This window comes from Alnus glutinosa, chromosome 11, assembly GCF_958979055.1.
Source record: "Alnus glutinosa chromosome 11, dhAlnGlut1.1, whole genome shotgun sequence".
NCBI lineage: Eukaryota > Viridiplantae > Streptophyta > Magnoliopsida > Fagales > Betulaceae > Alnus > Alnus glutinosa.
Window position 1 is genome coordinate 27,565,195 of NC_084896.1, and position 27,609 is coordinate 27,592,803.

The window sequence follows — 27,609 nt, forward strand, 5'->3', positions numbered from 1 at the left end:
TTACTCCCAAAAATCTGTCTATCAAATTGACTTAGGCATCGAAATGGGTGTAATCGGCATTCCCCGACAAGATGTTTATTATTCTGTAGATCTCGAAGGAAGCAAAAAGTATTGAAGAAGACAAATCACAAGGCATCATGTCACCATACCGTAAACTATGTCAACCAAGTTTTTATTAGTGTAGTCGGCACCCCCGACAAGATGTTTATTATTCTGCAAATCTCGAAAGAAACGAAAAGTATCGAAGAAGATGAATCACAAAACAACACGTTACCATACTGTAAACTATCTCAACCAAATTTTTATTAATTTTTGCATTTGAGATGAATTTGTGAAATTATGTTAAAAAATGTGAGCTTGATCTTCGTCATATATAATCTATCTCTCTTTCCTCCCAGTTGGTGAGTCACGATCATATCTCTTTGTCTCTACATTTTTAGATGACTTTTAAAATTATCGTTGACTTAGAATTCAATTAAGATCTATATCAAAACTAATGGTAATTTTAAAACCAGCTAAGAATGTAGAGAAGTGAGAATCTATATAACATTAATCTAAATATAATGAAATGAGGATAACCGCAAACTATATATGGGACTATGTATGGCGCACCTCACTTGACTTGAACTCCAAACAGCTGGCATGCACCAAGTTATTACTGTATTATGGAATAGATCTAAATAAAATGGTTTTAGATTTACTTAAAAATAAAATTAAAAAATTAAAATTAAATGGGAATAGTTGAGAAAACTATTACAAATGTGAACGTTCTAGAAAAGAAACCTATTATTTAATACACGTAAGTCTTTTTTTATTATTATTAATATTTCTATTATTCTATTTTAAAAAATAACTATTAAAATAATTACATATGCGCAATTTACTGAATTTAGATTTAACTATTGAAATAATTACATATGACCCACGTTGGATCTGTAAAGATTCTACATGTTGGCAGACAAGGAAATTCAAAGACACGGTAATTGCGGTGGACAGCAATTTAGATTTAACTATTGAAATAATTACATATGACCCACGGTAATTATGACCCACGCTGGATCTGTAAAGATTCTACATGTTGGCAGACAAGGAAATTCAAAGACACGGTAATTGCGGTGGACAGCAATTTAGATTTAACTATTGAAATAATTACATATGACCCACGGTAATTATGACCCACGCTGGATCTGTAAAGATTCTACATGTTGGCTGACAAGGAAATTCAAAGACACGGTAATTGCGGTGAACAGCAATTTAGATTTAACTATTGAAATAATTACATATGACCCACGTTGGATCTGTAAAGATTCTACCATATTGGCAGACAGGGAAATTCAAAGACACGGTGCTTTAACTATTGCAATAATTACATATGACTCACGTTGGATCTGTAAAGATTCTATCATATTGGCAAAAATTCAAAAGACACAAAAATTATTTGGTAAGTGATTGTGAATTGAAATATTTATTTAAATAGTAGTAAAAAAATGATTGATGTAATATAAAATTTAAAAATATTTAAAAAATAAAAAAGTTTTATTTTGTAGTGAATTTTTTTGATTGAATAATAATAAAAAATTATTAATGTGATATAAAAAGTATAAAAAATTTAAAATGTTTTTGATTTGATTTTTTTTTTAGAGAAGTAAAATGAGAATTAAAATTTATTAGATGGGTTACCAAACGAGTTCACGGTAATTGCGGTGGACAGCAAGCAATTTAGAAAATGTTAAATTTACAACACCAACACAATAACCACACAACAACTCTTCACATGAGGGTGGACCCCACACATTGAGGCCCACCCTCATGTGAGGGGTTGTTGTGATGGTGTTGTGTATGAATCAAATCCTCAATCTTAATTACACTCATAACAATCATAAACTCTTTACACTCATAACAATAACAAAATCAAAACATAATTCCAAAATTCAATCCTAAAAGAAAGTAATCGAGTTCAAGACGACGTACTCAATACCAAAATTGATAATCAAGTGCAAGACTTAATATCTAGTCCAAACAACTTAATCAAGTACATAAACATAAGAAAATTCAAAACTCTTAATCAATAACGCAAACCTAGCTAAAGTGAATTCAAATGCCATTTAGTGCATAATCAACACTGCAATCCAGCGAGTAGAATGAGCGGTGGTGACTCAAAGATGCCGTTGCCTTTTTACTCTCATAATTTGGATAAAACTTAAAGCAATTTCTGTCATTTTTTTTAAAAATTATTATTAATTGATAATTAATTTGACCATATGATTGTGAAGATTTTATCAACTGTCCTGTCCATGTTTATAGAAGTTGTTGGTACCTTTTTTGGTATGTAATTACATCTTTGTTGGTATTTTTCTGAGAAAAAATTACTATTGGTTCTTGTGGTTGGCTTAAATTATAAATTACTCATTGTGATATCATCATAAATTCAAAGATCTTTGTGATTGGCTTAATTTATCAATCGATCCATAGAATCAAATTCTGTTAAAATTTTTGACAGATTCCGTTAAATGTCATGACAGCCAATAAGATGGTGCCACGTGTCTATCTTAATAAAAAAAATATAAATATATTAAAAAAAATAAAGCTTATTTTTTTTGTTAAAAAAAAAAAAAAAAAAAAGCAAAGGCAGCCACCCCCAGTGGTCGGGGGTGGCCAACAGGTCACTCCCAAGATCTAGGGGTGGCCAAGCGGCCATCCCAGGGAGTCAAGGGTAGCCGCGCGGCTACCCCCAATGGTGCATTTTTTTTTCCTTTTTTTTAATTGTTATAAAACAGTAAAAATAAGTAAATGAGCTTGTCGAGGGGTGCAAGTGGAATCTCACTACGATGTTTAAGTCAGTTTATTTGAGAGCAAGTAGCATGAAGCATAAAAGCATAAAAACAAAGTGTTTTATACCTTATGGTATACGCTTAATTATTTATAGGTAGGGTATCCTGTCAACTTCCCATCTCACCAAACAAGCTAAAAAAATTATTTTGAAAATGCTCAAAATATATCTACAATTTCAACAAGTTGGCAATTGGGTTGAAAAGAAACGGCATGGATGTGTAAAAAAAGTAATATTTATTGCATAACTTTTGTATAATTTTTACACAACACTAATAATTTTTTTAAAAAAAAAACCAACTATTGAATATTTAGGGCCCACATGTAAAAAAACAAATTCAATGTTGATCATAAAATAAAAAAAATAAAAAAAAAGAAAAAAAAAAAGAAAAAAAGAGGAAATGCTCAAATTACAACAAGTGCATTATAAGTGCACAACTCCAAGGCACATTGGAGGTACGTAAGACTCACACATGTGGGCCTCCTATAATGTGCCTTGGAGTTGTGCATTTATAGTGCACTTGTTGTGCATGTATCATTATAATAAAAAAAAATAGTAAGAATTGTGTAAAAATTATGTAAGAAATATATAAGAAATATTCCTCGAGTAAAAAGAAAACGTAAAATAAAGAAATGAATGACTTTATAAGCATTCCTCTTTTTAGGAGATTTGAGTGCTATATGAATTTTGTTTTAGATGAGTAATGGCATTAATTATTGAAAATAAGTGCCACATTAATTAAAATCAAGAGTTCGACAGCCTCCAAAGTTTGTTTGGAAAGCTTTTTCTTATTTTTGTTTTGTTTGAATAGCAATATAAAGATGAAAGAAGTTTTGATTTTTTTTTTTTTTTTTTTTTTTTGTGAGATAAAGGTTAAAAATTGTTCAACAACAGTGTAAAAAAAAATAAAAAGGAAATTTGACTTTTTTGAAAAATAGTGAAAAAAAAGTGATAAAACATAATTCAAAGGTCTTTAAAGTAGGTAAAAATAATAATTTAGTCATTATAGTTAAATTCTGTCAAAATACTTGATGGATTTCTGTTAGTGTCAACGGTAACACCAATAAAATGATGACATGTATCACTGTTACAAAAAAAAATATCAATATATTAAAAATATGCATTTATAAAACTAAATTCCTCATTGCAGCTAAATTTCATCAAAACACTTAATGAATTTTGTTAGTATGCCATGTTAGCATCAATAAAATAACGACAATATGTGTCACTGTTAATAATATAAAACTAAAAATTTAAAAAAATTAAAAACTTAAAAAATTAAATTTTTTTGATTGGGGTGGATGCCGAGCCACCATTTTCTTCTTGTTTTTTCTTTTTTAATTTCTTTAACTTTTTAGTTTTATATTAATAGTTTTTTAAATTTTAATTTTTAAAAAAAATAGTTTTTTTATTAATTTTTATTTTAGATTTTAAGAGAATAAAGATATTATATGAATATTTTGACAAAAGTAGTATTTTTGACATACTTTAAAAGTTTGATGGGTTACATTAATACACTTAAAAATTCATAATTAAAATTATTTTAAAATGAGAAATACTATACTAGCTGTACACTCACATCCCTCTCCAATCCCACCTTCTACGTGAATTTCAGTTTTTCTCTTATTCCAATTATTTAAAAAACAAGCAAAAAATGAAGCAAAACGAAATGGGCGGTCCTCTGAGAACAAAACAGACCAAAAGTAAGAAAAAAAAAAAAAAAAATTCGAAACTTACTCTCTCTGTCTTTTGTCTTCTCGCTGGTATTTCTCTCCCTTCTCTTAAACGAACGAACGACTTTTAACACTTTGAATTGGAAGCAGAAAGGACTACCTCTGTTGTTTGTTGAGAGTTTGAGAGCCTGGAGTTCCTTACTCCTTGTTTGCTGATTTATGGGAGTAGCATAATTTCGCTGTTTCACCTTTTTTCTGGGGAGCCGGACGTTCAAGATCTCTCACGCTTCTTCGAGTTCCTGATCACCATCTCCGTGTTTCTAATTCCGTTGAGCTGCTACACCGATTTTATTAAAGGTCAGTCTTCTTATCCGCCTACAGAACGATTCTGTCTGTATTTGTTAGGAGTGAAAATAAGTAATCTATAGTATGAATTATTGTAAGCATAATCAATAAAAGCACAATCATAAGTTGTAGAATCAATTTTTCTCATTTTAGACTCAGTTAACATAATATTTGCGAAATACCCCACACTTTGAGGTATTCTATACTAGGCTTACCATCTTTCCAAATTTCATAAGAAGTTTTAGCAATTTTTTGAAGAAAGTGACCAGCCGAAAAATGGCTTCCCTCACACGTTGGCGGATAGGCAAAAAACTAACAATTATAGTATTCATAATTTCTTTTTATTTACTTGATGTAACTAAAGATTTACATGTATAAATCTATCACACCAACTATTAATGAATAAACTAAGTAAGAACAAAAAAATAAATATTCATTAACAAACACAAATGCTTTAAGAAATGTGATTTTCATGAGCCCATCTTTCTCTAAGTATGATCTATCATTTTCTCTTCCTTCTTTTCTCTCAATTGACAGTTTTATGAAGCATTGATTTTTATTTAAATATTTAATTTGTTTGTCAAGGCACAAGCTTGGTTTAGTTATAAATCATTCTTCTTGCTTTTCGCCTTTAATTTTTTTTTTTTTTCCAAACGATTTGCAAAATTCATCTATGTTATGAGACATTTAATTTTAATAGATGCCATATTTTGTGTTGAACTACATATAATTGTAGAATTTAATTTAAGTGACATATATATAATTCTTTTTGTACGTGTAGAATTTAATTGAGACCTTAATTAAAAAGCACTAACTAACTTTTTTGCCATAATATTATTTTTACTATAATTAGAGCTTTAATTAAAGAGTATCGACTAATTTTTCTTTTGCCATAAATGGGGCATTAATTTGTTTTTTGTCATTATTAAAATAATAATTAATTATACCACCTTTATTTGAGGTCTTATTTCATTGGGAACTTTAGGTGATTGTCTAATTTGTCTAATGGAATAGTAATTTTTAAAGGAGTTGATAATTTGGGGTTCAGAGTCCAAACCTTGGTAACTCTAAGAGCCATCCAAAAAATACTAGTAATTTATGAACTAAATTGTAATTTTATTATTATTATTTTAAAAAAAAACGTATTTTAATGTGACATTAAAGGTGATAAGAATTGACTTGTTTATTCAATGCTTTTGTTTTAAGAATACAAAACAAACGAAGGACTTTTAACACTTTGAATTGGAAGCAGAAAGGACAACCTTTGTTGTTTCTTGAGAGTTTGGAGGTCCTTACTCCTTATTTGCTGATTTATGGGAGTAGCATAATTTCGCTGTTTCACCTTTTTTCTCGGGAGCCGGACTTTCAAGATCTATCACGGTTCATCGAGTTCCTGATCACCATCTCCGTGTTTCTAATTTCGTTGAGCTGCTACACCGATTTTATTAAAGGTCAGTGCTCTTATCGGCCAATGGAAACTTTCCTGTCTATATTTGGTAGGGGTAAAAATGCGGATGCCAAAGCGATTATTAACAATAGTCGCATCTGTATAATGTAGTTATCATTTTTGCGTATTCGCGTCTTGTAGGGCTATATTTGAGCCGTGCGGCTTCTAGATTCGGCTTGAATACATATTTAGAAAATGGGCTCGACCTCAAGCTAAGTTTTGAAAGGTTGTTCGAATTTGGCTTGTTACTAGCTTGACAAGCCGAGCCTTCAATCGAGCTTGAGCGGCTCGATTGGTGTTTTATAATATTTTTTACTCTTTTTTTTTAAAAAAAAAAATAATAATATTAAAATTCAATAGATTTTAACTTTAATATATATTTCACATTCTAAATGGAACGTTTATAGTATTCCATATATTATGTTTACTATGTTAAAATTTATACACTACAATTGTATAATCTTATATTTATAAAACTTTTATTTATATACAAGCAAGTTAACGATTTGAGTCGAATGAGTCGAGTTGAACTTATACAAGCCGAGCCCACGAGCTTTGAACGAGCCGAGCCGAGTTTATATGAGTATGTCTCATTTAATATACAAGCATATTAGTGTGTTCACGAACAACTCATTTATTTTTCGAACTGAGACCAAATCGAGTTTAAGTTAGCCGAGTTGAACCGAGTTGAGCTTATCTAATACCCCTAGCGTCATGTGATTAGTATCTGCATCCGCATGGTTTATTGCAATTATTATTCGCTATCAACATATGATGTAATGAGTATTTTAGATTACTATCTAAATCTATATTCAAGATTAAATAATGTAGTTTATTACTATATGCACGCTTAAATAAATTAAGATTTTACTTGTTCCACAATTTACGAGTATCAACCATAGAGAGTCATTGTCTCATAGAGTAATCAGTATTTAGATTACCCAAAAAAAAAAGAGGGTAAATGTAGTGAGATATACTTTGAAATAATAGTGAAAAAAAAACCTAACATAACCTAAAAGTCCTGAACTTACTAAATTCAAAACGATGTCGTTTTAGTGAATTTAATTAAATATGTATTATATATAAAGGGATGCGGATACGATTATTAACCGCATCCACATCCCTTAAAACCGCTCCGCATTCGCATATGCGGATAGTGGGTTTTGCTACCTGCATAATTATATTTAAGGTACTAGTGAACAGATGGAAACAAGTGCTAGAGGATCATCTCAAATTCACAAAATGCATTTATTTTTTTTATAAGTAATCAATATATCATTAAAAGTATAGGGTGCCCCCAAATACACAGAAAGTATAGAAGAGAAGCTACCTAGCTAGTAAGGGAAAATAAAGACTTATCTTCTCCAAAGTCCTCTTGCGACCCCCAAAACATCGTTCCTTTCCTTTTATAGACACCACAAAAGGCACGAAGACACCATCTTCCACACAGTAGCACTCCGAATGTTGTCGACAGTCCACCAACAAGCATACAATCGACTACACGTCTAGGCATAACCCAAGATAACCCAAAACAATAGAATAAAACATTCTAAATGACAGAAGCAACCTCAGAGTGAATGAGAATATGGTCCACAGACTCCCTATTTTTTTTATACATACAACACCTATCAACCACAATGACATGCCGCTTCCCGAGATTCTCCATGGTAAGAATCTTTCCTAAGGCCGCTGACCATACAAAAAAGGCCGCCATCAACGGAACCTTAGTCCTCCAAACACTCTTCCAAGGGAAACGAAAACCATCATGACAACCCATGACACAGTAGAAGGATTTAACATCAAACAACTCTCTTTTGGAAGGGACCCACAACAACTTGTTTTCCCCTTTCCATCTCATTTGACTAAATACAACATCCCAAAAAACGAGGCAAAGGCATCCACCTCCCAATCCTGAACCGCTCTAACAAAGATCACGTTTCATTGAATGGCTCCTCTAGAAAATTCCATGAGAGCTGTAACATGAGCATCTGTTGCGCAAGCAATACCAAATAAATTAGAAAGACATCCTTATACTGCCAAAATCTAACCTTGGAGCCATCTCCTTCCTCAAATCTGGTGTGACAACGGAACTTCTCTCAACCCTTTCTAATATTCTTCCATAAACTCACCCCATACGTCCCAACATGTTCACTAGAACATCACCCTCCCCATGAACTTCAATATTTAGAGTCCACCTCAATTCTCCACCAAGCCTCACTCTTAATCCCTATAGCGCCAATGCCATTTACCTAAGCGAGCATGATTGAACCTAATCAAGTTCATAATCCCCAAGCCTCCCTCAAAGATCGGCGTGCACACTTTGGGCCAGCTTACCAAGTGATATTTGAACTCTTCACTTATCTCACCCCACAAGAAATCCAGTTGGAGCTTCTAAATACGGGTTTCAGCACTCGTAGGGAGATGAAAGAGGGATATGAAGTAAGTAGGTAGGTTGGATAGGGTGCTCTTGATAAGAATAATCCTACCACCCTTAGAAGTGGTGGATATTTCAAATTTGAAGACATGTGTCTAAAAGGATTTTGGTTCTATTAGCCTAGTGGGTGCTTTATACAAAACAATTCCTAAGGCTAGTGAACAGATTGAAACAGGTTTTGGAGAAGATCATATCAAATTTGCAGAATGCATTTATTAAGGGGAGACAAATTTTGGATTTGGTTCTGATTTCTAATGAGTGTATTGATAGTCGACTCAAATCAAGAGTACCGGGTTTAATATGAAAATTGGATCTTGAAAAGGCATATGACAATGTGAATTGGGAGTTCCTGTTATACTTGTTGGAAAGGAGAGGGTTTGGGGAGAAATGGAGAGCATAGATAGCCTTTTGTATTTCTACGGTTTGCTATTAAATGGAACTCCATTTGGATTCTTTAGTAGTACTCGGGGTTTAAGACAAGGGGATCCATTATCTCCTTTACTTGTTTTAGTTTTATGTAGGCTTTGAACAATATGTTGTCAAGTAACAGTGGATATGGGTTTCTTGGATGGTTTTACAATGGGATTGAGAAACGCCACAAGAATGGTTGTCACAGTTGTTATTTGCAGATGATAGAATGGGCGTTTGCGAGTGTATGTGGGCCAAAGGACGATGGGGACTGAAGTCTTTGGGATGAGTTGGTGGGACATGTCAGTCCAATATCATTGTGAAAGATCAAGTTATTCAAGATAGTCACAAGTGATGTTAGAATTTTCAGAAGCATTATGGATATTCTGTTGGTAGGGAAAATTTTTCGGTCTAGAATTGATAGATTCCTACTTTCTCCCAAAGTTGGAAGAATATTTTTAGGATGTTTCTCAAAGATGCCTTCCTAGACTCTTATTAGATCACTTTCCTTCCATGTTTGATTGTGGTGGGGGGAGTAGAGAAGTCGGTATTTTAAGTTTAAAAATATGTGGCTACAATTGGAGGGTTTTATGGAGCATGTAAAACCTTGGTAGGGGCTTGATTGCATGGGAAATATCTTTCATTGAAGATGAACTATTGAAGAAAGAAGCTATCTCTAGAGAATCGGAACTGGGAATTATTCTTAAAAAAGTGAGTTGGAGACAGAAGTCAAGGGCCCTTTGGTTAAGAGATGGAGATAATAACACTGATTTTTGTTGTTGTTTGGTGTTAAATCACTACTTGTCCCAAAAGCTTAAGCTTGAGGCCCAAAATCTTAATTGAAATAGGGGTAAATAACAGAGTCAAGGTTAGAACTCAAAACATTTAATTCTGATACCAAGTTACATAATCACTTATCCCAAAAGCTTAAGCTGATAGAAAGATGTAAATTTAATCATTTAATCAAACTCCCTTTTAATATGTAAGGTCCAACACGTGAAATATTTAATTGAAATTGGAGGTAAATGAATGAAAAGGGTTCGAACTCAGGATCTCTACTTTAATACCATGTTAAATCACCACTTGTCCATAAAGCTTAAGCTTAAGACCTAACACGTGGAATATTTAATTGAAATTGGAGTAAATGGCGGAGTCAAGGTTCAAAGTCACGACATTTGGCTCTAATACTAAGTTAAATCACTACTTATCCCAAAACCTTAAGCTTATAGGAAGATGTAAATTTAATCATTTAATCAACACTTTAACGGTCACCCTCATCTTTGGTTGGCTTTGGTTGTTCCTTCGCATACTCTCAGTGTACTTAGAGGTGCCTTACGCTTTTTAATAAAACTTCTCTTACTTATCAAAAAAAAAAAAAAGTCACCCTCATGTTTGAGCTCAAACTCCCTTTTAATATGTGAAGTCCAACACTTAGAATATTTAATTGAAATTCGAGGTAAATGAATGAAACAAAGTTCGAACTTGGGACCTCTGCTATAATATCATATTAAATCATCACTTATCCCAAAAGCTTAAGCTTGAGACTCAACACGTTGAATATTTAATTAAAATTGGGATAAATGACGAAGTCAAAGTTCAAACTTAGAACCTTTGGCTCTAATATTAAGTTAAATCACCTTATTCCAAAATCTTAAGCTGATAGGAAGAGGTAAATTTAATCATTTAATCAACACATTACCATTTGGTACATTCGCACAGAAGAAATCACTTGGTGGAGTCCTTAGTTAATCGGAATTTGACGTCTAATTTCGTAGAAATAAATGATCATATTTTGAACTTTTATAAACATTTGTATTCTGAACAATATTTGTGGAGACCAATGGTGGATGGCTTTTCATTTCGTTCAATTGATGTGGAGGAAGTGATGAGAAATTTTAATGGAGATAAGGCTCGAGGACCCGTTAGGTTTTCTATGGCTTTTTTCTAGAAGTGTTAAGAAGTGCTAAAAGATGACATTGTGGGCAATTCTCAAGGAGTTTCATGGCCAAGAAAAGAGCTTCAATGGTACTTTTGTGTCTTTCATTTTTGAAGAAAGTTGGCTGGGTAAATCAAGGATTTCTGCCTCAGTAGCTTAGTGGGTGGTGTGTACAAAATTATCTCTAAGGTGCTGGCGAATAGGTTGAAATCGGTGTGGGAAAAGATTCTCTCAAATTATGAGAATGTGTTTATCAAATGTAGAAAAATTCTCGATTCTCTCTTGGTGGTGAATGAACGTTTAAATAGTTGGATTTGATTTGGGGAACCGGGAGTATTGTATAAATTGGGTTTGGAGAAGGCCTATGACCATGTAAATTGGGAGTGTTTGTTATATCTATTGAATTGATGAGGCTTTGGGGGGGAGATAGCAAGTTTGGATAGAACATTATATATCTACGTTGTCGTTTTCCATTCTCATAAATGGGTTTCCATTTCATTTTTTCGTAGTTCACGTGGATTACAATAGGAGGACCCATTATCTCCTTTTATTGTTTGTGGTTGTTATGGAGGCATTGAGTAGGATGATGTCTGTTGTTATGGACAATTGGCTCTTATCTGGATTTTTTGTAGGAGCGAGGAATTCTGAGGAGATGATAATGTAGCATATGTTGTTTTTAGATGATACTTAGATCTTTTATGAGCCTAATTGTGACCTGCTTCGTAACCTACGATGTCTATTCTTATGTTTTGAAGTGATGTCTATTCTTGTGAACAACTCAAAAAATTGTTCTCATAGGCGATATGGGTGATGTTGAAGGGTTGGCTAGCATTCTTGGGTGTAAAGTGGTTTCATTGCCAATGATGTATTTGGGTTTCCTTTGGGAGCTCCTTACAAGGATTCTACCATTTTGAATGGCAATGTTGAGAAGATAAAATGTCGGTTGGCGGGTTGGAAGCCTGTTGGGTTCCATCCTTTTGGGGAGGTCGTTGTGTGGGAGCAGGACGAAGAGTTTTGGGATGGGATGCCTTTGGATTGGGAGATGGATGATGGTCATGACGTGGAGTCGTTGGTAACTCTAGATGCTATTACAGAGGAATTTTATCGAGATCAAATGTTAGCATGCAAAAAGACCAAAGGCAATGGGGAGCTTTTGAATTTGAAAAGCTCTGTTAACTATAGAGATGTGAGCGCTCTCTCCAGGCGTCGGAAAGGAAAGGGTATCATGACGTAGGTGATAGTGCGCTAATTGACTACGTGGATTTTACATTTATAAGTTTACCACTCGCAATAATACGAATCAATTGTACTATAGTAAGGGTGATCGAACCACAGAGATTATTGGTTGTTTTGCGTAATGGAATATTAAAGGAACGTATCTAACTTAATTTATCAATAAAAAAAAAAAGAAAAAAAAAAAGCAAAGGTTGTAGAATTGGAGCTACAACAAGTAAGGTAATAAATGAAAGCGGAAAATGAAAACAAACTAAGAGAAAACTTAGGGCATTAATCTTGTCCAATCCTCAATCAATGAGATGCTTAAAGTCTATTTGGATCTTCCTAACATGATTGATATGAACGCGTAATGGGCGTCAACCATTACGACGACCTCGACACGAAAACACTTTCGTTAAGACGTAATCATAGAGCACATAGTTTTACATTAATCTACTCCACGTAAAGATTACTCTATAATTGAAAAACGTTTACACTACAAAAGGTGTGGAGTGATTAATGTTCTCTAGCTTACTACTCTACAACACATCCTAATAAGCCTACAAAATATATGAAAACCCTAATTAGACCACAATGATAAGGTATCTAGTTTCACACCGATCTCATCACGTGAAAGTTACACTATAATTGAAAAACGGTTTAAACTACCAAAGGTGTGAAACTACCGGTATTCCCTAGTATAACCTATAAGGTAACTCTAATAAGTAAACATATATCATGTCAAATTAGAACCATTGCAAAAGACATCGTTCTTGTTTCCAAGAACGTTGGTTTTACTCAAGAATCCAAGAGAACTTATAGACAAGCAAGTCCCTTTTTTCATGAATAATTAGATTGAAATATTGATAACAAAACCTTTTAGCATGAGTTTTGATATCCTCTAGCCCTTAACAATCATCAAACATCTCAAGAAAATCCTAAGAACTTCAAGAACACTACATGGTTTTTGGAAAGGATTTTGATCAAACCCTAAGAACTAATTTAGCTATGCATAATTGAATCTAATCTAAGCATGAAATAAAAGAAAACAGTAAAGAAATAAGAAAGAAATGAAGAACAACAACTATATTTAATTTCTACAATTCGGATTACAAGAAAATAAAGAAAAAGAAAAGCAAACTAAGCTAGAAAATTGAAGAACAAGGAAGAAAATACAAAAGGAACAAGCTCTCTGGATTTAGGTTCAGAGAGTTGCATTAAAGAAACTTAAAAGCAAGAAAATTAAGTTGATACACCTGAGCAAATCCGAAATCCCCAAAAAGGTGCATGTCTAAACCTAAATCCTAATTCTCATATTTTTAGAGAATTGGATTTACAAAAGACCATCAAGAATTAATTCTAGCCGCACAAACAGAGCTGGTTGGCGTCCATTTCTGTCCACAAAATCCAACTTATGATTTGAATTACATAAAGAATTCAAAATATCTGGAAATATCTGATATTCTGGAAGACGGAAAATTCGATCAATCGATTATAAAGTCGATTGATCGCATTTTGCTCGATCGTAGTCGGGCTTGTCCTGGTTCGATCGATCGCATCTCGCATGATCAATTTTTCTTCGACTGATGAACTTCGATTGATCGAATTTTATTTCGATCGATCTCATTTAAAGTCAATCGATCTAATTGCCTTAGTCAATTTTTCAACTCGCATGAACAATCTCGAACTCTGGAAATGATTAAAATACCCTTGATGTATTTCCAAGTCTAATTCAAGTGTTTTGAATTAGATTTCAATTAAGACCTAAAAATAAGACAAAACACAAAAACTACAACAACACGTTATATATACAACAAGAACTAGGTCTAACAAATGTAAATTAAGGGGTATTGAATCGAATAATTCAAGACTTATCAATAGGGTTGTATTCTCCTTTGTGGGTTTTGTGGTCTTGGGTTGTTCGGTTTGTAGGGCTTGTTTGTTTAGGTTTGTTTGGGTTCCTTTTGGTTTTTTTTTTTGGTTTTGTTTGGGCTCTTTTCTTGGGCTAGCTTTTGGTTGTTTTTGTGTATACTACTGGTGTACTTAAGAGCGCAAGTTGACTTAATTATTTTTTTTTTTTTAAAAAAAAAAGGCACTCTTTTGAATTTACCGACTTATTATTTGCCTCTTTGCCCTATTCTGATAGGAGTGGCTAATAGATTGGAAAAACTTTAGAGTGATTTCTTTTGGGTCTATTGGTGAGGAGTTTAAGTTTCATCTAGTGAAGTGGTTGAAAATAGGTACTCCAATCCTTTCAGGGGGTTTGGAGGTGGATTCAGTTTAATGGAACCCTTTTGGGTAAGTGGTTGTAGCGGTATGCTACAGAGATGGAGGCTCTATGGAGATCGGTGGAGGACACTAAATATGATAGTTTGGGGGCAAGTTATTGTTCTAAGAAGGTTGTGGTGCCATATAGTTTAGGAGTATGGAAAATTATAAGGAAAGGGTGGGAAGGTTTTTATAAACTTGTGAGGTATGATGTGGGAGATGGATCTACGGTGTGGTTTTGGCATGATTTATGTTGTTGGGAGGAGCCTTTGAAATTCTTTTTTTCCAAAATTATTCACTATTGCTTGTTGTAAGATGTGTGGGTGGTAAACATTCATTAGAATATATTCTTTACAAAACTCATGAATGGTTGAGAGGTGGATGTGCTCTCTAATTTCTTTTGAGTTGTATTCCCAAAGAGTAAGGCAATGAAGTGAGGATAAAATGTGTTGGATTCCTTCTAAACGGAAATCGTTTAAAGTGAAGTCTTACTATCATGTGTTATCTACTCCGATGAGTTCCCTTTTTCCTTGGAAGAGCATTTGAAAAGTTAAGACTCTTTCGAGAGTGGCGTTATTTGTGTGGACAACGACTTTTGAAAAAACTTTAACTTTAGATAATTTACGAAAGAGGCATGTTATTGTGGTGTATTGATGTTGTATGTGTAAGAAATGTTGAGTCTATTGATCATCTCTTTATTCATTGTGAGGTTACAAGAGAATTATGGAGTTTGCTTTTTCAGTCTTTGGGGGTTGCATGGGTTATTACTTGAAGGGTGAGAGATTTGTTGGTGAGTAGGAGGGAACAATTTGTTGAGAAGCAGAGAAGGGAAAAATAGTTTCTTATTGCTTTAGTAATCTCATGCGATTACATAGATTAAATAGAAAAAACCTACGGACAAATATGGAAAGAAATAAAGACATTACAATAAGAATCAAATCAGAACAATAACGTGCATAAATCATGGAAGACCAAATCTGGAAGATTGTTTCCATCTCCAACACTCCCCCTCAAGCTGAGGCATAAAATGTCTCGCATACCCAGCTTGGATAAGGCTGAATGAAGAGTACCACTAGACACACCCTTTGTATCCGCCAGTTCTCCCATTTTCACATATAGTGTGCAGATGATACCTTCTCTGAGTTTTTATTTAATAAAGTGTCGATCAATTTCAACATGTTTGGTTCGGTCATGTTGGACTAGATTATGAGTAGTACTGATTGCCACATTGTTGTCACAATACAGTCGCATTGAGTCCTTGGAGTCAAACCCAAGCTCTGTCAAGAGTATTTTCAACCATAATGTTTCGCACACTCCTTGAGCCATAGTTCTAAATTCTGCCTCTGCACTAGATCTAGCAACCACAGACTGTTTCTTGCTTCGCCATGTAACCAAATTACCTCCCACAAATGTGCAATAACCTGATGTAGACCGTCGATCCATAATCGAGCCAGCCCAATCTGCATCTGTATAGGCTTTTATTTTCAAATGATCATGTTGAGAAAACAACAGTTCCTTACCCGGTGAGGATTTTAAGTAGCGAAGAATGTGATAAAATGCTTCCATATGAGGCTCTAGCGGAGAATGCATGAATTAACTCACCACACTAACAACATATGCAATGTCTGGACGGGTAAGAGATAAATAAATCAATCGTCCAACCAATTGCTGATATCTACCATTATCCACCAAAGGGCTCATGCCACCTTCTCCCAGTTTAACATTTACCTCTACTGGGTTGTCAGTGGCTTTACACCCAAGCATTCCTGTTTCCTTAAGAAGATCGAGTATGTATTTTCATTGGGAAATAAATATACCATGCTTTGACCTTGTTACCTTAATGCCGAAAAAATACTTCAAACTCCCTAAGTCTTTTATTTCAAACTCGTTTGCAAGATGATGTCTTGAGTTCTGTATCTCCCCATCATCATTTCCTGTCAAGACAATATCCTCAACATACATAATTAAAGCTGTTACCTTTTCTTGAGAGGAATGCTTAATGAAAAGTGTATGATCAGCCTGACTCTGCTTGTTACCAAATCTCTGCATAGCCAAGGAAAACCGCTCGAACCATGCTCTTGGAGATTGTTTTAGGCCATACAAAGCCTTTTTTAGTTTGCACACTTTTCCCGCTGAGGATGAATCTTCCAATCCAGGGGGAATTTCCATGTATACTTCTTCTTTTAGGTCTCTATGAATAAATGCATTTTTCACATCAAATTGATGTAGAGGCCAATTCAAGTTTGCAACTATAGATAGTAGAACCCTAATTGAGTTCATCTTTGCTATAGGAGCAAATGTTTCCTCATAATCAATCCCATAGGCCTGAGTAAAGCCTTTTGCAACAAGTCTGGCATTGTATCATTCCACAGAACCATCGGCCTTATACTTGATAGTGAACACACACTTGCAGCCAACAATCTTCTTTCCATTAGGTAATTTAACCAAATCCCAAGTCTTGTTTTTGTGAAGAGTTTCCATCTCTTTATGCATCGCTGTCCTCCATTTTGGATCGCTAAGTGCGTCTTGTAGACTCTAGGGACAGACACAAAAGAAAATTTGGATACAAAGGAACGATATGTTGAAGAAAGGTGTTGATAAGAAACAAAATCAGAAACTGGATGGTGTGTACATGACCTAACTCCTTTGCACTGTGCAATGGGCAAACTCGTATCATTGACAACAGGTATTACATAATTCATATCAAAAGTAGAAGGAGTAGTACTTGAGCCCAGATCAGATGTTTGGCATGTAGCATCGGGAATGGTCTTAGTTTTCTCGCGTTTGGAGTAAACTCTCAACTCTTCCACAGGCGGCGTAGATGGCTTATCAATAGGTTCAGTAGGAGACTCATTAGTAACCTGTTGTTGCTCTGGCTCTGGCATAGGATAGGTAACAGAGTCAAAAAAATCCTCTTCAATCTGACTCGCCCCCTGAAGAGGAGTTGGGGATAACGAGAAGTAGGATTGTTGCTCAAATAAAGTGATATCCATAGAGACAAAGTGTTTTCTTGATGGAAGGTGATAACATTTTTATCCCTTCTGAATTGGAGAATAGCCTACAAAGACGCATTTGAAGGATCGAGGGTCTAACTTACTCCTGGTAGGACCATGAATATGGACAAAGCAAACACAACCAAAAACTTTTGGAGAAATACCTTTTGAAGTAGAGAAAGGTGGGGACAACACCTCGAGGAGTGTTTTGAAATCTAGTATCCGAAAAGGCATCCTATTGATGAGATATGTAGCAGTGAGTAAGGCATCCCCCCATTAAGATTTGGGAACATGCGTGTCAAGCATAAGGGAACGAGTTACCTCTAAAAGGTGCCGATTTTCTTGTTCAGCCGCTCCATTTTGCTGTGGAATATCAACACACATGGTTTGATGAATAATGCCTTGCTCGTGAAAATGTCTCGAGACTACCAGACATATATTCACCTCCATTGTCAGAACAAACAATTTTAATCGTGGTATTAAACTGAGTCTGAACCATCTTATAAAATATCTGAAACACAGAAAACATATCACTTTTATCCTTTAACAAGTAGACCCGTGTGGTTCGAGAAAAATCATCAATAAAACAAACAAACCACCAATATCCAAATAAAGAAACCACTTGTGAAGGGCCCCACACATCAGTATGAACGAGAACAAAAGGTGTATCACTTTTATTGATAATAGGAGAAAAAGACACATGATGGTGTTTTGACAGTTCACATGTTTTACATTGAAACTTAGAAACATTATTATGCAAAAATAACACAGGAAACATGTGTTGAAAAATTTAAAAGGAAGGATGCCCTTAACGTTGATGCCAGAGCTAGATTCTAGCTGTCAAGTCATCCGCCCGAACTGTATGATAAGTCTGTATGGGCTGAGTATGTGTGTCGGGTTGAGAGTCCAGATAGTACAAGCCATCCTTCAAGATACCACTGCCAATCATCTTCCTTGTGGCTGAGTGTTGAAAGAAGCAATAGTAAAAGTAAGAAATTACTCGACAATTCAACTCAATGGTAATATGTGCAATGGATAATAGATTAGCAACAAGGTTAGGGACATGAAGAACAAAGGTCAAGGTCATAGACAGGGTGACAGAAACAAATCCTTTACCCGATACTGGTGACAAAGAACCGTCAGCTATTCTAACTTTGTCTCTGCCTGAACAAGGATTATATGACGAAAAAATAAAGGAGACATACCAGTCATATGATCAGAGGCACTAGAGTCAATGACCCACGAATCATCAGAGGTAGTAGCAGATGCATTCAGAGTAGTGGCCACATTACCTGTAAGAGCGGAGGATGATGTTGTAGTAACAGGTGTGTCCAATCGAGATATAAGTCGACAGAGTGCTTTTACCTTATCTTTATTCAGTCCCCCTATATCAGTAGTAGAGGGAGGAGTATCGAGTGTGGGAATGGACATCTCAACTGTGGAAGTATGATGTGCTCAGGGTCTAGATCGTCCACCTGTGCGACCACCACGACCTCAGGTAGGACGACTCTGAAGTCTCCAGCAAGTCTCCCGAGTATGTCGTGACCTATTACAGTGGTCACAAAATAGTTTGTCTCTATCATCTGAGGTCGCATCTGTTGTTCTGTCCCTATTCGAATTCTGGAATTGTTGCTCGAAGTGCATTGAGATGTACCCACAAGAGGATTGGGTCTGTGAACTGGGATGAAGCATGGTGCTACGACGACTCTCCTCATTTTGAATGTAAGAAATAACCACTTATGTGATGGAAGAGGTTCCTTCCCAAATATCTGAACCCGCACAGGATCATACTCGAAATTCAATCCACCCAAGAACTCATAAATGCGTTCTTCTTCAATTATCGTAATTTGAACGGCATCAACAGCACACAAAGGCTGCAAATTCTGATAATGATCTAACTCCTACCACAAACTGCGGAGCTTATAAAAATAGGTGGCTACTAGCCAATCACCTTGGGTTAGGCTATGGATCCGTCGCTTCAAGTCATACTTTAGTGCAACATTCCCCACTTTGGAATATGTCTGAGCAGTAGCATCCCATACCTCTTTGGCCGTATGAAGAAATAAGTACTCCTGATTGATTTCCGGTTGCATTGAATGCAGTATCAACGACATAATAGTGGAATTTTTTGCTTCCCATCTATCATAAGTGGGATCATCGGGCTGTGGTTCTTTAATTCTGCCATTTAAGTGTCCCATTTTCCCTCTTCTTTTAATAGATAAAAGAGCAGATTGTGACCAAGGAAGATAATTGAGCCCATCTAATTTGACAGTTGTGATTTGAAGAGTTGGATTTTCACCAAAGGAGGTCACTTGACTCTCTACCCCTTTCGCCTAATTTGTCTCCGACATTTTTGAATCAGACATCCAACCAAATAAAGTGCTCCAACACAACCGATGGGCTCAAAAAAAGGATTACAAGTAAAAGAGCTGCAAGTCGTACAGATCGGTAAAGGCCTACTGAACGACACGTCGTTCTCAACAGTCACAGAATGACTTGTCGTTCAGTCAAGCAGCACAACCTAGTTTCACCGTCGCTGAAGGTCCACGCCCTGCCGCTCACGTACTCCGATAGGCCTCAAAAACTCCAAATCGAACCAGAAACCGTCGAATCAGCCAGGGAGGACCACCTTGTTCACAATTGATCCATCAATCACAATGATTAGTGTTCGTGATGGATCGAGTGCTCACTAAGTCACCATCGTTCGTTAGAATATTGGCCCAAAGAATGCCGGTGGTACCTTCAGTGAATCGGGCAATCTAGATTATGGGGCGCCACATCAAGTTGCACACACAAGGAGTGAGTCGCATGAGCACGGGCAGGGAAAAAATAAACGTGGAACCAAAAAAGAAAACAAAGAACCCTAACGTGGCTCTAATACCATGTTGAGAAGCAGAGAAGGGAAAAATAGTTTCGTATTGCTTGAGTACTCTCATGCGATTACTTAGGTTAAATAGAAAAAACCTACGGACTAATATGGAAAGAAATAAAGACATTACAATTAGAATCAAATTAGAATAATAACGTGCATAAATCATGGAGGACCAAATCTAGAAGATTGTTTCTATCTCCAACACAATTGGGACACCGTAATGTTTTGGAACTATAGAGGTTGGCTCCTTTATGTTTAATGTGGTGTATTCAGAAAGAAATGATTGTAAGGAGCTTTGAAGATCGTGAGATGGCGAAGTTATGGTTGAAGAAGAGGTTGTTCCAATAGCGTTTATTAGATTGCCAGTTTCTAATTTTTTTGAGTTCTTGGAGTTTTGTTATTCTTTTTCCATACTTTAGAGGTTGTCTTGTATACTTTCTTGCACCCCTTTGCGTTTTTAATGAGTTTGGCTTAATAAAAAAAAAAAATCTTCTATATATATATATATATATATATATATATCCTTATGCTTTTAATAAAAAATTTCTTACTTATCAAAATAAATATATTCTGTATCTATCATGTCTATTATCTGTCATAGGTTGGAGGCCTTAGTAATGTAAGCTTCATTTGCTGTTGCTTTGGTCTATATATAATGCTTTATTTCTTTTATGCAAGATGTTTTGTCTCTATCCAGGCCCTATATGTTGTGGTCTAGCTCTTTCTCTCTCTAGATTGAGGTCCATTTTATAGAAATGATAAAAATATGAATTGTTTTGTTTTGGAATTTAGTTGAATGCATTATTAGTTGATTCCTCTGCCAACTTAATGAGTTTATTTGAAATTAATATTTCTACTACCTTAATTCCTTTCTTCTTTTCTTTGACCTTTCTAAAAAAAATGGCTTTGCCATTGTGTAATTGCGCTATAGTCATGAATAATTATTGAAATATCTATCAAGTACTTCAACATAATATACTGTCTCTTGATGCTGATGACTTAAATTAAAGACCAATTTTGAATATATAGTTTTTATTAAAAATTTGTTTCTAAGTTGAATAAGATTCACAAAAAATCATTAAAAACAATATAATATAAGATTATGATGTCATAATAAACAAATTTGAGTGTTTATATGATCGTGCGTGATTAAAAAGCTTTCATGACTGCATAGCCCACGACACATTATAGCTAGGTCTATGTCTATCACACAGTAATTTCAAGGGAATAACCTTTCTTTTCTTTTCTTTTCTTTTCTTTTTCTTTTTCTTTTTCTTTTTTTTTTTTTTTTTTTTTTTGGGATGGAATGGCTAAATATATTTTGGAAAATACTATTTACCCCCCAAAGTTTGACCACTTTTTTAATTTGGCTTTCATTGTTTAAAAAGTTGCAATGTGTCCTAACAAGTTTCCAAAATTCTCAATGTGATCAATCCGTTAGTGATTGTCATGTTTTTTAACTGAAATTATTGAAAAGACTTAAATGCCATTTTTTTAAAACAAAAAAGAAATAAGAAAAGAAAAAATTAAAACAAAAAAAAAAAAGGTGGCCGTAGCCACCCCATTTGACTGGAATGGTGTAACAGGTCTACAGATTGGGCCAAAGTAAGAATAATTCAATCACATGGGTAGGAATAGTTTAATCATGTGGGCTTTGTTAGATGGTTATAATTGAAGGGGTTTTGTTAGTTTGTTATAACACTTGGGCTTAGCTGGCAACAATGGGTTATTCTATAAAAGCCCAAATCTATCTTGTATTGGATCATTTAGAGAATTGTAATATCAAGTTTTGGCCACCTCCAAAGGGCCAAATAGGGTGGCCGAAACCACCACAAACCCTGAGCCACCCCCAAATGGCCCATGGGCGGCCACCCATTTTTTTTTCTTCTTGTTTTTCATTTCTTTTTTCTTTTTTCTTTATACAATGGTATTTTAGGAATTAACACGTATATAAGAGGTAATTTTATAATTTTTGTACAAAAAACGCATGTGCAGGGCACGTGAGCCATTTTCTGTCAAAGAAGACAGAAATCATTAACGAATTGTTCACATTGAGAATTTTGAAAACTTTGTTGGGTCACATTGCAAATTTTTAAACATTTGAGGATGAATTGAAAAAGTGATCAAACTTTGTGGGTTGTATTTTCCTCAAACATATTTAGATTAATTTAGTGACTTAAAAAGTTGAGCAGTTGGAAGGAGGACTATAATAGTAGCTACATTCAAAATAATAATAGTGAACTTGACTCGCTCTAAAGCAGGCCCATCAAAATTAATATTCTTCTAAAGTTGAGCTTATTGAATATTGATGTATCGGCCAACTTGACATGATATGCAACATGCATATGTGCTTGAACCACCTAAATCAACAGGAAAAAAAAAGTAACAAAATAATAAATTATCCGTGGAAATACTCCACCAACAAAACACGTGCTCTATTACTAGAATAAAGAATATAGAAGAATAAATTAAAAAGCAACGGCCATAAGCCCATGAATGGATAAATCTTCATTGATTGAAAAAATTGAGTCCCAATTTATAAAATCCTTTTTTTGAGATTTTGAACCTTTTATTTTATTATTTTATTATTTTGTAATTATGTGAGTTTGGCTACTAACATGACTTTGGAATCTAGTTAGCATTTCTTACTAATTGTGCCCCTGTTTTACCTAAATTATATATTTAGTTCTCAAAACTAAGAACTCATTCTTCATTTTGCTTTGTATTTGGAGCTTTTGTTAATGTTTTGACTTCTTTCTTATTGTAGCACAGATATGGGTGACATATTAGGTGGTGTACTAGCTGAGGTGTACAAAGATGGGAGAAGGGTTGTTGGTCTCATCAATGACCAATTTGATTATGCAAGGGATCTGGAAGACAACCATAAAAGGTTAAAAGAGGCAGCAGCGAAGGTGTCTGCTAGGAGGAATGATATAGAGAATGTAGCAAAGAGAGACAAGACAAAACAGTTAACAGAAGAATGCAAATGTTGGATTGATAGGGTCAAAGAGGCTGAAAAAGAAGTGAAAATTCTAGAAACCGACTATGAGAAGAAGTACAAAAACAAAGATCGGAATTGTTGTGATCCAGTGTTTCCTGCTCAGGAACGTGTAGAACTTAGCCAACAAATGACAAAGAAGTGCACGGAACTACAAAAACTTTTCTCAGAAGGAAATTTAACATTAGTTGAAAAACCGCCAGAACGTGTGATACTTAGGAATGCACCAAAAATAAAAGACAATTCATCACCCCACCTAGCTGTCAAGGAAATACTAGGCCACCTAAGAAATCTGAATGTAAGAAAAGTTGGACTTCTCGGAACTGTGGGAGTCGGAAAAACAGCCATAATGCAGAACGTGAATAATAATGCTGATGTTGCTGGAATGTTTGATATTGTCATTTGGTTAGATGTATCAAAGTATTTGAGCATAGAAAAGTTGCAACGTGCAATTACGCAACGGCTCAAATTGAATGTGGAAGATATCACTGACCCTGATGAAATTGCTGAGCGAATACATAAAGAGTTGGAAGGCCAAAGATACCTACTTCTTTTGGATGAAGTCTGCGAAGTTTTGGATCTACATAAGATAGGAATCAAAAGCATCGAAAATCGTAGTAAGGTGGTATTGGCAACTAGATCTTATTCCATTTGTTATGAGATGGACACAGATCGGGAAGTTGAAGTGCAACGGTTGTCTAAAAAAGATGCATTTGATATGTTCAAGGAAAAACTGGGTGAAACTGTAAATCTTTCAGGTATTAAACCGACAGTCGAAAAAGTTGTTGATGAGTGTTCTTCTTTGCCATTCTTGATAGAAAAGATAGCATTAGCCTGTAGAAGTTATGAACAAAACTATTACTTGTGGAAGGCTGGACTAAGTACACTGCAATCGCTCAATACCGAAGTCAAAGAAAGGGATGAAGTGATTGGGTTCTTAGAGTTTTGTTATAATCAATTAGGTGATGAGGAGAAAAAGTTTTGCTTTCTGTATGGTGCATTATATCCCGGAGATTGTGAGATATATATAGATCATTTGTTGGAATGTTGGAAAGCTGAAAATTTTATTCGTGATGCAAATGAGTTCAGAGTTGCACGCCAGGAAGGGTGGAAAATATTGAATGACCTTATCCTATCGTCCTTGCTAGAGAGGAGTGAAAAGGTGAATCATGTAATGATGAACAAAGTAGTGCGGAGAATGGCCAATAAAGTATCCAAAGAAAAAATTTTGGTAAAAGCTGGTGAGCAGCTGCAAGAGGCCCCCAAGGAGGCGGAATGGCAGCAGGCAGTTAGAATCTCCTTGATGGATAATAAATTGTGCACTTTACCGAAAAAGCCATGTTGCTGTAGTCTTTCAACATTGTTCTTACAAAGAAATCTTCCTTTGAAAGTAATTCCCGAGTCATTCTTTGAACTCATGCAAGAGTTAAGAGTTCTAGACTTACATGACACTAGAATTACATCATTACCATCTTCGATATCTAGCTTGACACGTCTCAAAGCGCTTTATCTGAATTCTTGCAAGTGTTTGAGGAAACTCCCAACTGAAATAAAAAAACTTGAATGCCTTGAGATACTTGATATTCGAGGTACTGAGATTAATTTTATACCAATTGAGATTCGAGGTTTGACTGGGTTGAAGTGTTTACGTCTTTCATTATCAGATGTTGGCAGGGGGCAGTCAAGTGATGCAGAATTTGGTAAAGATGTCTTATCAACACTTTCCTCATTGGAAGAACTAAGAATCATTGTAGATAATGATTTTCTACAATTGGGGACTGTTATGAAGGCTATTATTCTGGAGGTGGCTTCCTTGAAACACTTAACTTCACTTTCAATTTGCTTTCCCGGAGTGGATGATCTTGCGGAGTTTATTTCAGAGTTCCCTCAATGGAAGAATGATGACTTCGAATTCCAATTTTCTGTTGGTTCCCACGACCACACCAGGTATAAAATTTTTGATAATTCGAAATATCAGATGAGGGGGTGTTTGAAGTTTGCAAATGGTGAAGGTGTACCTAATGCAATTCCAACGGTTCTTGCACGAAGCGATGCATTTGAATTGACTGGCCACAAGGGAGCTTCAAAACTATCAGATTTTTTTGGTGTTGATAACATTGACAAGATGCATGGTTGTTGGATTGAAGGGTGCCATGAAATTGAAACTCTTGTTGATGGTAATAGTATAACGAACAGTGCATTAACAGGGTTAGAAGAGATGCACATTAATTCTGCTGACAAATTGACAAGTATTTGGGAAGGAGTTTTTCATACTGGAAGCCTAGCCCAACTAAAGACTCTAACTTTATGCAAATGTTCGAGTTTAAGGAAGATCTTCTCCAACGGCATGATTGCACAACTCTCTGGACTTCAAAACTTAAAAGTTGAAGAGTGTTCTGAAATCGAAGAGATAATTATGGAGTCTGAAAACAGACGTCTGGAACCTGATGTGCTTCCAAATTTGAAGACACTAGTACTGCTTAATCTTCGAAAAGTAAGAAGCATTTGGATTAATGACTCAATAAAGTGGTCATCTTTGGAGAAGATTAAGATATCTATGTGTGAGTTATTGACAAAATTGCCCTTCAACAATGAGAATGCAATCAATTTGGATTGTATTGAAGTTGAACAATCATGGTGGGATGCATTGGCATGGCAAGAACCTGCCATTAAAACAAGACTACAATCTAAATGCCTCTTCAAGTGCTAGTGGTTTTGGTTTTCATCCTTCTCGACGACTTGGTAGTAGGAATGTCATTGAAGGTCCTTATGTTCTTTCCGTTTCAAGGTGTATTATATGCCTATTATCTTGGCATGTGTTTGAAACCTGAATTTGTGAGTGTTCATGACTGTCACAATCTTTGATCATTAGAGCTCATAGTTGTCCCAAATATTTAATGATAAATTTTTCTATGCTTCCGTATCCTAGTAATATTTTACATAGCAATTTAGCTTAAATTAAATGAGTTTTGTATAGCCAAACCTACCTTTTCAAGTACTTTCAATTTCAATAAGCTACTTGGGAAAGCCCGAATCTTGTTTGGCTTAGGACTACCTTAGTCCATTGCATATTTTTCATCTTCCTTGATATGTTATAGATATTATGCTTTAAATGTATCGTGTTTGAAGTTTTAGGCGAGCAGAAAAACAACATAATTGAATCTGTAGTTAGATTATAGCTTTGAAGTTTATTTTCTTGTTCTAATCAAATTCAGCAACACTGCACAAAACCAAATTTTCTGGTAGAAGTATGGCCCTTAAGCATTCCATGATACTCACAGTGAATTGCAAGCAATGTACGTACAGAAAAGTGTTATGTAATTGTTTTGAAATTACGAAGTAAACTTCTCATGTTGTTATACTTGTTTAATTACTTGATATATTATTGTGTTGACACGCGTCATACTGTTAAGCATTACATTAAGAGAAATGATAGTTGTACATCATTTGTATAAGGAGTAAGATATACATGATGGCTCGATCTCACACTTGCATTAGCCAATTTTATTTGTTGAGGTGACTCATTAAATCTTATTAACATTTTTCAGATGATATATATAGCAGATCGGGATCCTTCTAGCTGGACAGTGTGAGGGAATTTGGAATCTTTTGGCGCGAGCTCGTGATAATTTGCTAAGGTGTCTCAGTATTTCAGTTTATGGAGCAGCAGACATGTTTATGTTTTTGATTTACTTAAAATGATTGTTCTTGGAGACCTCTTGTTTCGCTGGGGATTTGAGAATTTGTTGGAATTGTTATTGTGGTCTTTTATCCTATGGAGTTCTTGTTATTATTTTACTTCAGGTTTGGTTTTTTATGGTACTTGGATACTCGATAATATGTGGACTTTGGAGATTGTGTTGATGAATTTTTAGTTGCTTCACGTTGAATCTGAATATTGGTTTAGCATGCAATATATATATATATGTTTGTGTTTACTGAGGACTCTTAGCAAATGAAATGTGATTAGATGACAATTTTGTAGCATTTACATTATCCATGGTCGCAGTGTAGGAGCCCCAGACAAGTAAGATCTTCAAAATAAACATGTATGAAAGGATTATGACATCATCTTCTATAATTCTAACATCACAATCTCACTATTTTCAAAGTTTCTAGCATTCCACTCTCTCCAAAAACACCACATTAAGCACAAATGAGCTAACCTTCACATTTTCAAAGCATTGTGG

The 27,609-nt window shown here is 35.0% G+C and overlaps 1 protein-coding gene across 4 annotated transcripts; it reads left to right on the forward strand.

Moving 5' to 3' along the window:
- The first annotated feature begins 4,522 nt into the window (after positions 1-4,522).
- LOC133882616 (probable disease resistance protein At1g61300) lies at positions 4,523-27,217 on the forward strand. 4 transcript variants are annotated; one of them, XM_062321827.1, is made up of 4 exons: positions 4,525-4,860; positions 6,101-6,299; positions 23,189-26,254; positions 26,968-27,217. In XM_062321827.1, the coding sequence occupies exon 3, from the start codon at positions 23,196-23,198 to the stop codon at positions 26,127-26,129; it is 2,934 nt and encodes a 977-aa protein (XP_062177811.1). In that variant the 5' UTR covers positions 4,525-4,860; positions 6,101-6,299; positions 23,189-23,195; the 3' UTR covers positions 26,130-26,254; positions 26,968-27,217. The 4 variants fall into 4 exon arrangements, with proteins under 4 accessions (XP_062177813.1, XP_062177811.1, XP_062177809.1 ...); XM_062321825.1 differs by having other exon boundaries at positions 23,194-26,254; XM_062321828.1 differs by having other exon boundaries at positions 23,194-26,182.
- The last annotated feature ends 392 nt before the right edge of the window (positions 27,218-27,609 follow it).